The 13612-nt window shown below is 38.7% G+C and overlaps 1 protein-coding gene across 7 annotated transcripts in view; it reads left to right on the top strand.

Annotated features, from left to right (window-relative positions):
• TLR1 (toll like receptor 1) overlaps positions 1-10535 on the top strand; it is a 40418-nt gene extending 29883 nt beyond the window's left edge. For 6 of the 7 annotated variants that reach the window (XM_035726261.1, XM_035726259.1, XM_035726258.1 and 3 more), the window contains 2 exons: positions 5514-5611; positions 7753-10535. In XM_035726261.1, the coding sequence (XP_035582154.1) occupies positions 7820-10204 (2385 nt within the window). In that variant the 5' untranslated portion in view covers positions 5514-5611; positions 7753-7819 and the 3' untranslated portion in view covers positions 10205-10535. Of the gene's footprint in view, positions 1-2394; positions 2436-5513; positions 5612-7752 lie in introns of those variants that run through there. The other variant, XM_035726262.1, reaches the window with a different exon arrangement.
• Positions 10536-13612: the final 3077 nt, after the last annotated feature.

Below are 13612 nucleotides of genomic sequence, written 5' to 3'. Positions count from 1 at the left end.
CTGTTAAGTGCAAGCAACCCAATCATCCATCAACTGACAAATAAGAAAACGTGGGATATCCATACAATAGAAAATTATTTAACAGCAAAAAAAATGAAACACTGATACCAGCCTACATGGATAAAACTTGAAAACATCAAGGTAAGTGAAAGAAACCAATTACAAAGAAATACATATAGATTCCATTTACATGAAATGTCCAGAATAGGCAAATCTATAGGGATTAGTACAATGTATCATGATTTTCTAAGGCTGGGGCATATGTAGGAGTGAAGGGTGACAGTGAAGAGGTGTGGTGTATCTCTTTAGGGTGATGAAGTCTTCTAAATTGATTGTGATAATGGTCGCACTATTCTACGAATTACTTAAAGCCATTGAATTATATACTTTAAATGGGTGAACTTTTTTTATGGTATGTGAATTATATCTCAATAAAGCTTTTGTTTAAAAAAGAAGAAAACAACTACAGGTCAAATCTAATTGGCAGGATATTTACAATGCCCTAGATCCAAAAGGAAATGCCTGGGTAGGGGGTGGGCAGAAACTGCTATTGAGAGTAGGTAAGGAGAGCCTAGAGTCTAAGATAAGGAAGGAAGCTCTACCTGGAGTTCATTCTCGGGGCTGCTATTAACTAGACTTAGGCTTGTCCTCATTTGCATGGCTGTGATGACTGCATCTAGACCTGGGCTCTCCCATAGGGTAGCCACCAGCCCAGTGTGACCATTGAGCACCTGAAATGCGGGTAGTCCAAATGAGATGTGCTGTAGGTATAAGACACACACTGGATTTTTAAGACTTAGAATAAAGCACATATAAAAGATCTCATTAGTAATGTTTTATATTGATTGCATGTTGAAGTAATATTTTGGACCTATTAGGTTAAGTAAAATATTTAAAATTTTACAAAGAAGCCATATTCTCTGAGAATTAAAGTTTTTTTTAAGGACATGTGGATCCATGCATGATTACAAGTAGACATGATTACAAGTTCATCCAATGACAAGAGGGAGGAAAATAAGAGGCAGGTGGGCAACTCAGAGTGGTGGGGAGGAGTTGGAGGGGAAGCACAGGACGGTAGAATATTCAAGTGCCCCCTCTCTGCACCTGGTTCACAGTCAAGTATCTTTGGGAGCCAGAAGCTGAATCCTTAGTCAAAGATGACCCTCATTTCCTGTTAGGGGTCCGAGGGAAGAAATGGTTGACATGGAGGAGAAGGAGGTTCATTCTTTCAGCTTCAGAAATATATTTATAGACACATTTCCCCTACTGAATCGTGACGGGGTAGGCGGAAACACAGAGAGAGTGACAGTGAGAGGGAAGTTGGCCTTGCTCACTGTGGAAGAAAAAGCTGATGACAGCAAAAAACTGTATCCAGTCTATGACCGCACATCATGGAGTCCCAGGCTGGGGACACGTTCTGAGGCAGACAGTGGGCATTTCTTAGCCTTGTCTGCCCATCTGTTATTGTTGCTTTTTGTTATTTTAAAAGAGTGGAGCTGTCAGGATGGATTCCTTGAGTGTGCAGGTAACTAACCCGAAGGAGATGTCTTAGACCTGATTGGACAAAAGAGATTATTAGATAGCATGTTTTTCACATGGAGTTTTGAAAAATCACTTTTTGAAGAAAGTTTGAAAATATCAGTGGAAAAAATCTGAGCACACGTTTTCTCTGAAAACCAATTTGTTAAAGAAAAAGACATGATTGGCATCCATTCTATATCAGCACATGAATGATCTTCCCTCTTTATGAGTTTGAGCAGAACTTTGATCTTGAACCCTTCCTCTTTCCTCTCTCAGTCACTTTTAAAAGTGGACTGATCAAGAGGCAAGATGAAAAGCAAAGCACCTGATGTAAACCCGGACCTGTACTCCATCAATCAGCACAGCTGCAACCATACGCATTTTGAATTCAGTCAATAATCATTTGTGGTTATTAACACCACCTCCTTCATTTCGTTAGTCGACAAGAGTGAGCTGACTATAGGGAAATAGAGAACCACAAAAATTCTGTTTAAATACAGGGCGCCTGGGTGACTCAGTCGGTTAAGCAACTACCTTCGGCTCAGGTTATGCTCCTGGAGTCCCGGGATCGAGTTCCGCATTGGGCTCCCTGCTCGGCGAGGGGCCTGCTTCTCCCTCTAACCCTCCACACTCTCATGTACTCTCTCTCTCATTCTCTCTCAAAAATAAATAAAATCTTAAAAAAAAAAAAATACAGGTCTATCAGTCAACCCGCCAGGCCCTATTCTACATGTGAATAGAAGAAAATAGGTTTATACGTAGTATGTAATTTCAGTGGGATTCAGTAGATGGCATAAAAGAGTTTTTCTCTCCACCCCCTAACATTTAAATGTAATTACTAGTGAAATCAATGTTTGAGGAAGTACTTAAATTTCCTACAGACTGCCAACGTGACAGACGGGCAGGTTGTGTTGGTAAGCAACATTTTTTTTTTAATTCTATAAAAGAAAATAAATGGTCTATCTAGTTGTTTTGGACACAAAAATCTCAAAAGTCTCTATGATTAAGACATACTGTGGGTTTGGGGTGTTTTTCTAAATATATTATTGCTCATATGTGCTTACTGTGGTTTGAACTACCATTTGTTCCTCAGTTTCTCATCCTAACTCAGAGAAAGGGGTTTGTGTGTGTGTGTGTGTGTGTGTGTGTGTGTGTTTGTTTTTCTTTGTGTGTCATTTGTTTTTCTTTGGATGACACCTCATCTCATGCATGGCTTGCATTCAGAAACTGTATCTGAGTCGGGAGAGGAATATTTGGATCGCAACGTCTCACGGTTTTTTTACAGAGCCACTAGCTGTTGGTCTCAGGTGGCACTGGTCTTCAACCTATTGCTCCCAGTTCTCCCTTTGCAGTGAGAATGCTGAGGAAGATGCGGGTGTAGGTAAATTACTCCTGGAGGCAGTGCTGCTGAACAACCTCTCTGTTTTTATGGACAGGTTGATTTTAATTTTTCCTCTGGGCTGTTCCCACTAAATATTCTTTTCCGTTTTCTCAAGCCACTGAGACTATTCTGGGTGCTACTAGTCAGGTGCAACTGTAGATTTTGAAAATGTTTCCCAGGCTACACCCAATTTGATCAAAAGAATTGAAAATAAGTACATCTTTACAATAAAAAGCAAAAGTTTACAAAACCACATAGGAAATAATGCCAAAACACTCTTGAACTGGTTCCGATCCTTTCAACCTAAAAGCTAGTTGGCCTTGTGTAGAGAAGACTCACAATTACTATTCGTGGTATTGAACTTAATAGGCCAGGTTGATTGTATGGATTTTACTCATGAAGTCAAGTCAAAGTCCTGATTTTATTACACCAATCTCTAAAGACAACTCAAATGTATTGATGCATTGTATCATATAAAGTGAAGCCAACTCTATCATAATCATTAAAATTGACATAAACACACCTAGAGATACTTCTATACTTTTGAATAAATCTTCCTTTTACTAACCAAGTTAGCAAATAATTATTTTATTTGGTAGTAAAATAGTTTGGAGATTCAGTGCTGGCCATCAGGACTTCGATTAAAAAAAAAATTGATTTTCGCTGATTTAGCAAGTTTGGTATATGAAATTTAAAGATCCCGTAAGTACCCAAAAGTCAATTCCTCATGTGTACAATACTTTCACTTCTTAATCACAGAAATAAAAGTGGTTTCATAAACCGAGTACTTTAAATTGACGATTATAAAGGACAGAATGGAGGCTGGGAAAATAGAGGCTATTTAAGTCAATTAATTTAGCTAGATAGAAAACTGAAGCCGTGCTTTCAGTAAATGCTCGAGATAGGCAGTTTTTTAAGAAAAGAAGGACAACTTTTTTCATCTTGTTTGTGGAGGGTTCACTGTGTGCTAAGTAGGCACTCATGTCCATGCATGGGGCCCTGTCTCTGTTCCTTGTCTCTCTTGTCACTCTCCTGAACCATGCCTGATTATGCTGATCACTGCTTACCTTCAACCCTAGAGTTGGCCAGAAGTTAGAAAGATCCCCAGATTTGGATTCAGGCTAAGGAATAAGACAAGAAATCCCATGTGAACCTTAAATCCAAGCCACTTTTACTTTGACCTAGCTTTTACTAGCTGGTTCTGTTTTGAGAGATTGGGCACTGGCCCAGACAGTAATTGGGTATAATTTTGATTCTTACTTAAGTATTTTTACTTGTATGAGTAGCTCTTTCAGGAAGCTGGAGAGAAAAAAATTGGGAAATTTCTGGGTCTTTCAGCCAAATATAACCAATGCCATAAAAATGCCACCTTTACTTTTTTTTTTAATTTAGACCTTAAGTATAGTTGACATACAATGTTATATTAATTTCAGGTGTACAACCTAGTGATTCAGCAATTCTATACAATAAACTGTGCTCACCATAAGTATAATTACCATCTGTCACCATAAAATGTTATTACAATATTATTGACTATAGTTCTAAGGCTGTACTTTTCATCCCAGTGACTTATTTATTTTATAACTGGAAGTTGGTATCTCTTATTCCCCTTCAGCTATTTTGCCCATCCTCCCAACCCTGTTCCCTTTGGCAACCACCAGTTTATTCTCTGTATTTATGATTCTATTTCTGTTTTTTCTTTGTTTTGTTTTTTAGATTCACATATAAGTGAAATCACATGGTATTTGTTTTTCTCTGTTTGACTTATTTTACTTAGCATAATATCCTTTAGGTCCATCCATGTTGTTGTAAATGGCAAGATCTCATTCTTTTTAATGGCTGAGTAATATTCCATTGTGTATATATATTTTTCCGTGTGTGTGTGTGTGTGTGTGTGTGTCTTCTTTATCCATTCATCTATCAATGGACACTTGGGTTGCTTCCATATCTTGGCTATTGTAAATAATGCTGAAATAAACATAGGACTGCATTTATCTTTTCGAATAGTGTTTTCATTTTCTTTGGGTAAATACCCAGTAGTGGATTATTGGATCATATGGTATTTCTTTTTTTTTTTTTAAGGTTTTATTTATTTATTTGAGAGAGAGGGGGGAAGGAGAGAGAGAGAGAGGGAGGGAGAGAGAGAGGGAGAGAGGGAAAGAATGAGCAGGGGAAGGGGCAGAGGGACAAGCAGACTCCCTGCTGAACATGGAGCCCATTGTGGGGCTCCTTCTCAGGACCCTGAGATTGTGACTTGAGCCAAAGGCAGACACTTAACCAACTGAGCCACCCAGGTGCCCCCGGATCATATGGTATTTCTACCTTTAATCCTTTGGGGAAACTCCATACTGTTTTCCACAGTAGCTGCACCAATGTACATTCCCACCAACAGTGTATAACAGTTCTCTTTTCTCCACATCCTTGCCAACACTTCTTATTTTTTGTCTTTTTTATATTAGCCATTCTGACACGTGCAAAGTGATATCTCATTATGGTTTTGATTTGCATTTCATTGATGGTTAGTGGTGTTAAGCATCTTTTCATGTGTCTTTTGGATGCCACCTTTCCTTTTAACATGCATTTTAATGGCTGGGTTCCTTTCCTTGCACAGAGTTTACATGAATGGTGACGAAAGGGGTATACTGGGCCGTCTCATATGTTTGAAGAAATCAAAATAACCAAGGCATCACTGGATACCTCTACAAAAGGGTAAGTCCAAACAGTGCTCCAAATACTACATGTACCTTGAGGAATTTTTACAACTTAGAGTTTTTTCTGGGACTTTAATTACTGAGGTCCTTTTGTGCCCACTGAGAGATGTGAGGGGATATGTGAAGAGGAATTTGACTCTTTGCTGATATTGATGGTTTGCCTGTCTAATGCAGACCCAAGAGATTGAATAATTTCCCTGAAAGATCCATGTAGCTATGTAGCCCCAGCTGAAGGGGTCTGGGTGGGGCAGATTAGGGGGATGTGGATCACACTCTAGGGTTCATCCCAACACAACTCCCTCTGGTCTCCCGTGTCATTAGAATCTTGATAACAAAATAGGTCTGGGCTACAGTGGGTTGATAACTAGTGCAATAAGCATAACCTAGAATAACGCCTAGCACTTCATAGGGAATAAATACATATTTGATGGATGAACAAAATTTTTCTGAAGAGGAGGAAACTACTATCCTTGCAGCGTTTCAGTGCTCACCATTCCCTCATGACTCTCAAACTAGAATCCCAACTCCTTGCAATGATCTGCATCTTGTACAATCTTGGCTCTACTTCCTCTCATCCTCATTCATTCCATACTAACATTGACCACCTTACTATGCCTCAGATAAGCCAGCCTCAGTCCCATCTCAGGACTTTTGTACTTGCCTTTTTCTTTGTCAGAAATGCTTTCCCCCCAGATCTTCCCATAGATTACTCATTCACTCCATTCTGGTTTACACCACAATGGCAACTTCTCAGAAAAGTCCTCTCTGACCAATCAATCTAAAAAATCCACCAACTGCTGTTACATACCTACCATTATTCTTGATTCATTTACTCTGCTCAATTTTTCTTTCTTTTTTTTTTTTTTTTTGAGAGAGCACATGCAAGCTGGGGTGGACAGACGGAGAGGAGAGGGAGAGACTCTTAAGCAGGTTCCATGCTCAGCACAGAGCCCAAGACGGGGCTCAGTCCCACAGCCTGAGCTAAAACCAAGAGTTGGGTGCTCAACCGATGGAGCCATCCAGGTGCCCCTCTGCTTAAATTTTCTATATAATATTTAATACTACATGAAATTACATTTAGTCATTTATTTTCCATCTCCCCACTAGATAATAAGCTCCTTGAGAATTAGGGCTTTATTTTGTTCACTGTTTTATCTCTAGTTTCTAAAACATGGCCAGTAGATTATCAATAAATAGTGGTTGAATAAATAAATGGATGAATAAATGGATTTTCTGAGAGACCTTTTATCATGATCTAATTACCTTTTGAATAAGACCAAAGTTAGTCATGAAACCACGTGTAGGTAATAGAAAGTAATGCAAGAAGAGTCCAAATTGAACCCCATGGGAAAGGAACTCTTAAGAAAGCCATGAGGTGGTGCATGTCAAAGGTAGAAAAATACACCAGCCGTGAATCCTAGCTTGAGTTCTATATGATCTCGGGAGGGTTGGGGTCAGTGGACTTTCCATAAATAAGTAAAACCATCTGTATTAGTATCCTGTGGCTGCTATAACAAGTAACCATAAACTTGGTGGCTAAAAACAAAAGAAATTCATTCTCTCGTGGTTCTGGAGACCAGAAGTCTAAAATCAAGGTGTTGGTAGCACTAAACTCTCCCTAAAATCTCTTCCAACTTCCAGTACTATCAGTATTCCTTGGTTTGTGGGTGTATCTGCTCCAGTCTCTGCCTCCTTCAGATGGCCTTCTCTGTGTCTCTGTTGTCTCCATCAAATATCCCTCTGCCTTTCTTTTATGAGAACACTTGTCACTGGATTTAAAGACCAGCTGGATAATCCAGGATGATCCCCTCATCTACAGATCCTTAACCTAATTATCTCTACAAAAACCCTTTTTCCAAATTAGGTAATATTCACAGTTTCTGGTGATTAGGACAGGGTTAGAAGGTGGATATATCCTTTGGGTGGAGCCACCATTCAACCCATTACACCTTCCATATTAAAAGTTATTTGATTAGAGGTAGTATAATTTTTTATCAATACGTATATTTCCCTGGTTTCAGTTATGTGACTCCAAAAACACAGCCTTCATTTTATGAGTCTCTAGGAAAAAATGTTTGTCAGCCATGCCTAGTTTAATACAGTCATTTACAGTGTTTTGTTTTGTTTTGTTTTTTTAAGGATCTGTACCTGTATCAAGATGCTCTGAGGAATAGCAACAACGCTTAGGAATGTCTAGTGTTACAAAATGATGAAAACTAATTCTAGCATCTTCCATTTTGCCATAATCGTCATGTTAATATTTGAGATCAGAATCCAATTGTCAGATGAAAGTGAATTTCTAGTTAACAGATCAAACACAGGTCTCTTTCATGTTCCCAAAGACCTATCCTTGAAAACAACAATCTTAGATATATCACAAAACTATATATCTGAGCTTCAGACTTCTGACATCCTATCATTATCAAAGCTGAGGATTTTAATAGTTTCTTATAATAGAATTCAACATCTTGATATCAGTGTTTTCAAATTCAACCAGGAATTGGAATACTTGGATTTGTCCCACAATGAGTTGGGGAAGATTTCTTGCCATCCTACTGTGAACCTTACGCACTTAGACCTCTCGTTTAATGCATTTGATGATCTGCCCATATGCAAAGAGTTTGGCAACATGTCTCACCTGGAATTTCTGGGATTAAGTGCCACACAGTTACAAAAATCTAGCGTGTTTCCCATTGCTCCTTTGCATATAAGTAAGGTGTTACTAGTCTTAGGAGATGCTTACAGGGAAAAAGAAGATGCTGAGAGCCTTCGAAACCTTAACACAGAAAGTCTACACATTGTTTTCCCCAGAAGAAAGGAATTCAAGTTTACTTTGGATGTATCAGTCAGCACAGCAGTGCGTCTGGAACTATCTAATATCAAATGTGTGCTAGATGATAATGGATGTTCTTATTTCCAAAATGTTCTGTCAAAACTTCAAAAGAATTCAAGGTTATCAACTCTTACCTTAAACAACATTGAAACAACTTGGAATTTTTTCATTACGATCCTCCAGTTGGTTTGGCATACAAGCATAGAGTATTTCTCAATTTCAAATGTAAAACTACAAGATTACCTTACCATAAGATATTTTGATTATTCCAACACTTCACTGAAGGCCTTATCGATACACCATGTTGTCAGTGATGTGTTCACTTTGCCACAAAGTTATATCTATGGACTCTTTTCAAATATGAACATCCAAAATTTAACAGTGTTTGGTACACACATGATCCACATGGTTTGCCCATCCCAAATTAGCCCATTTCTGTATTTGGATTTTTCTAATAATCTCTTAACAGACATGATTTTTAAAAATTGTGGAAACTTGACTAAACTGGAGACACTTAATTTACGAATGAATCAATTAAAAGAATTTGCAATTATAGTTAATATGACCAAGGAAATGAAATCTCTACAACAATTGGATATTAGCCAGAATTCTCTGAGGTATGATGAAAATGAAGGAAATTGTGCTTGGACTAAAAGTTTATTAAGTTTAAATATGTCTTCAAACATACTTGCTGACTCTGTTTTCAGATGTTTACCTCCCAAGGTCAAGGTACTTGATCTTCACAATAACAGAATAAGGAGCATTCCTAAATCAATCATGAAACTAGAAGCTTTACAAGAACTCAATGTTGCTTCCAATTCTTTAGCCCACCTTCCTAACTGTGATGCTTTTAGCAGCCTTTCTGTACTGATTGTTGACTCTAATTCAATTTCCAACCCATCGGCTGATTTCTTCCAGAGCTGCCAAAAGATTAGGTCCATAAGAGCAGGGAACAATCCATTCCAATGTACATGTGAGCTAAGAGAATTTGTCCAAAGTCTAGGCCAAGTATCAAGTGAAGTGGTAGAGGGTTGGCCTGATTCTTATAAGTGTGACTCTCCAGAAAACTATAAGGGAACTCCACTGAAGGACTTTCACATATCTCAGTTATCCTGCAACACAACTCTGCTGCTTGTTACCATTGGGGTCACTGTGCTGGTGTTGACTGTTACTGTGACTGCCCTCTGTATCTACTTTGATCTGCCCTGGTATCTCAGGATGGTGTATCGGTGGACCCAGACCCGGCACAGGGCAAGGAACACACCCTTAGAAGAACTCCAAAGAACCCTCCAGTTCCATGCTTTTATTTCATACAGTGGGCATGATTCTGCCTGGGTGAAGAATGAATTACTACCAAACCTAGAAAAAGAAGATATAAGGATTTGTCTCCATGAGAGAAACTTTGTTCCTGGCAAGAGCATTGTGGAAAATATCATAAACTGCATTGAGAGGAGTTACAAGTCCATCTTTGTTTTGTCTCCCAACTTTGTCCAGAGTGAGTGGTGCCATTATGAACTCTACTTTGCCCACCACAATCTCTTTCATGAAGCTTTTGATAACTTAATCTTGATCTTGCTGGAACCCATTCCACAGTATTCCATTCCTAGCAGCTATCACAAGCTCAAAAATCTTATGGCACAAAGGACTTACTTGGAATGGCCCAAGGAGAAGAGCAAACATGGACTTTTTTGGGCTAACCTAAGAGCATCTATTAATATTAAATTGATGGAGCAAGCAAAAAAAATAGATCACACATAGATCTAAAACAATTCCTTTGCCGCTTTTGGAAAAATGTTGCTGCTTTTGGAGATTCCAACAGTGATTATTTTGCATCAACACAAATCTAAATGCCATTTTGAATATATGATGTAGATAAAATGTGTACTTTCAGGCTCTCCAGTTCACCATTTATATATGGTAATAAAAATTAATACAATGATATAATTTTTATTTAAGTAGTTAATTTCTAACCCATGAGGAATTAATCTTTTTCTTTTCTAGGACTGAATTCATTGAATGCATCATGTAATCAAGACAAGTACCTATTTAAATAACTTTAGGGTGCCTGGGTGGCTCAGATGGTTAAGCGTCTGCCTTCGGCTCAGGTCATGATCCCAGGGTCCTGGGATCAAGCCCCACATCGGGCTCTTGGCTCAGTGAGGAGCCTGCTTCTCCCTGCTCATGCTTTCTCTCTCTCTCTCTCTCTGTATCTCTGTGTCTCAAATGAATAAATGAATGAATGAATGAATGAATGAATGAATAAATAAATAAATAAATAACTTTAGTTTCTATAACAGATATCTGTAGCTATTGGTGCCTTTCTTGTTTTTACTCAGCATTTGTCCTTGCATGTTGAAGGCCACTTATTCCTAATGCTGCACTCTTTGCCTGGAGGGTTTTCTCCTGGCCATGAGAACCTACTTGGCTTACACAAAGGGCAATTTAGAAGTTCTGGAGATTTTTAAAAAGATTTATTTATTTGAGAGAGAGAGAGAGAGAGCACAAGTGGAAGGGGCAGAGGGAGAGGGAGAGAGAAATTCAGGCAGACTCTATGCTGAGCATGGAGCCCAACATGGGGCTTGATCTCAGGACCCTGAGATCACAACCTGAGCTGAAACCAAGAGTCACACTCTTAACCAACTGCGGCACCAGGCGCCCCAAGAAGTGCTGGAGATTTTTCTTGGAAGGAGCTCTCAATGAATATCAGGGACAGAATTGTTGGATAGACGCCCCAAATTTCTCACCCATTTTGGGGATAAATCTGAGGTGTGCTTTACACTATCCCTGAGTTCCCCAGTAGAATGGAATTCTAATTCTCCATGGTGGAAACAGCTTGATAAATGTATTTTTCATTGGCTTCCTTTCTATACTTATTCTCTACTATACTATTCTTATACTTATATACTCTATTCCTTCCTTTCTATACTTTTATCATATCCTCATTCCTCTAAGGGTGTTTTCTGAAATAAACTACTTGTAGTTGAATAATTGTCTCAGGGTCTGCACCTGGGGGAACCCAAACCAAGAGTTCTTGAATTACATCTCAGGCCAAATGGAAATTCTGAGTCTGGTTTTCTGTGGCTGGAGATCTTGCTGAGATTCTAGTTGCCTGACACCTAGCATGCACAAGAGACTTTGCTCTTTTGATCAGAAGGAGGAATATAGTCCATGTGTACTGTTTTTATGCATAGCATTCTTGTCTTTGGGAACTATTACACATGAGCAGGGCATAAGCAGGGCATGAGCAGATTGGAACATTGCAAGGAATGGGCTATATTAGATATATTTTCCTAGCATCATTTTATCAGATTTTTTTTATACTCATCAATCATTCTCCCGGTCTATCCTTTTAGTCCAGCTGCCAGCTCTGGGAAGGTATAATCAGATAGCATCTTGTCATAGCTGCACCACATATCTCTCACTTTATGCCCTGTGGCTTCAATGATACCCCTGCATGTGATGTTCATAGAAGCCCGTTCAGCCATTCTGGTATATGCACAAACCTGGAAGTGGCAGAGACATCCCCTAAGGAGATCCTTGACCACTTAAGGGAAGGGAGCCATTAGATAAATATTGCTTTCTTTTATTCTTGGGTTAACAAATGAGTTATGTTCTACACCATTCCTCAATGAGTCCCCAGTAGGACTGAGATTTACTCACTCTGAGATTGGCTTTTATCTTCTTCCTTGCCTCATTCTTCCCAGTTCCCTTACTCTTGATCCCTGACATTACTTCTCCAAATGACCTGTACACAAAGCTCTTGTCTCAGTTTCCACTTTTGGAAGAAGAAACCCAAATGAGACATGTACTAGTTGCTTCTTGCCCTAAGAAACTTAAAGTCAATCAGAGGCTATTACCTGAATCCAGATAACTAAAATAAAAATCAGTGAAACAAAAAATATGCAATGGAAGTTCAGAAATATTTAGATTGAAAAGAAAAAGTCTTAGAAGTGATGGTCTTTCTATTGGGCACTGAAGGAAGATTTTAACTTTGGATTTTTCAATGTGTGATGATGAGGAATGGAAAGACCATTCTAAATAGAGAGATGAAGAGAACAAAGACAAGAATATCCAGGCCTATTTTGGGATTGGTGTCCCAATTTGACTGAGCCATGTAGTTTATGAAAAATGACAGTGAGATAAAAGCATGAAAAGTTAGATTAAGATCATATTGTCAAAGATCTTGAAAAGTTAAGCTATGGAGTTAGAATTTAGGGATGCAGAAAAATCATCATTTAAACTTTATGACACATTATAGTGGAAGGGAAATTAAAACAATGAATATATGCTTAAAAATATATAAAAGTCCTTGTTCTGGGGCACCTGAGTAGTTCAGTCAGTTGAGCATCTGACTCTTGATTTCAGCTCAGGTTATGATCTCAGGGTCCTGAGGTTGAGCCCTGAATCAGGCTTCAGGTGGAATCTGCTTGAAATTCTTTCTCCCTCTCCCTCTGCCAACCCCCTCCCGCTCATGCTCTAAATAAATAAATAAAATCTTTTTTTTTTTTCCAGTCTCTTGTTCTGTAATGGAAGTTGCAATAGTTGTTAGGACTGGATTTTCCTGTTTTCTCTAGGATGATTGCACTTCCTATACTGAACTTCAAGATTTCATAATCAAGCTTCAATGCTCAGCACTAGTTGTGTATTACTTTGCTAGGGCTAATGTAAAAAAGTGCTACAACCTGAGTGGCCTAACCAACAGAAATGTATTGGCTCACAGTTCTGGAGGCTTGAAGTTCGATATTAAGGTGTTAGCAGGGTTGGTGCCTTTTGAGGGGTGGGAAGGAAGGATCTGTTCTAGGCCCCTTATCCTTGGCTTATAGATGATCATCTGTAAGAGGGAATACATCTGATCCTTCCTTCTTGAGAGTAAATGGAACTCATAATATATGAAAAACTCTCCAGAATCCTCTTCTAATCTTTAACTCCTCTCAGACTCTCCAACCCCATTTATTGGCTAGAAGTCAGCAAAGGGTTGCAAAACCAGTTATCTAGTTTCACAATTCACTCCAGAGACCTTAACCAAATTGATATTAAAATAGTGCCATTAAAAAAAAAAATGGCCCCATTTTTATCAGCCTGTTATACTAATAAGACTGCGGTGGAATGGACATTTTATAGAGTGATAATAGGAGGGCAAAGTAATTTGGCAATATATATATATAT

Source organism: Zalophus californianus, chromosome 2, assembly GCF_009762305.2.
Source record: "Zalophus californianus isolate mZalCal1 chromosome 2, mZalCal1.pri.v2, whole genome shotgun sequence".
Classification (NCBI taxonomy): domain Eukaryota; kingdom Metazoa; phylum Chordata; class Mammalia; order Carnivora; family Otariidae; genus Zalophus; species Zalophus californianus.
This window is presented reverse-complemented; position numbering and strand designations above follow the sequence as displayed.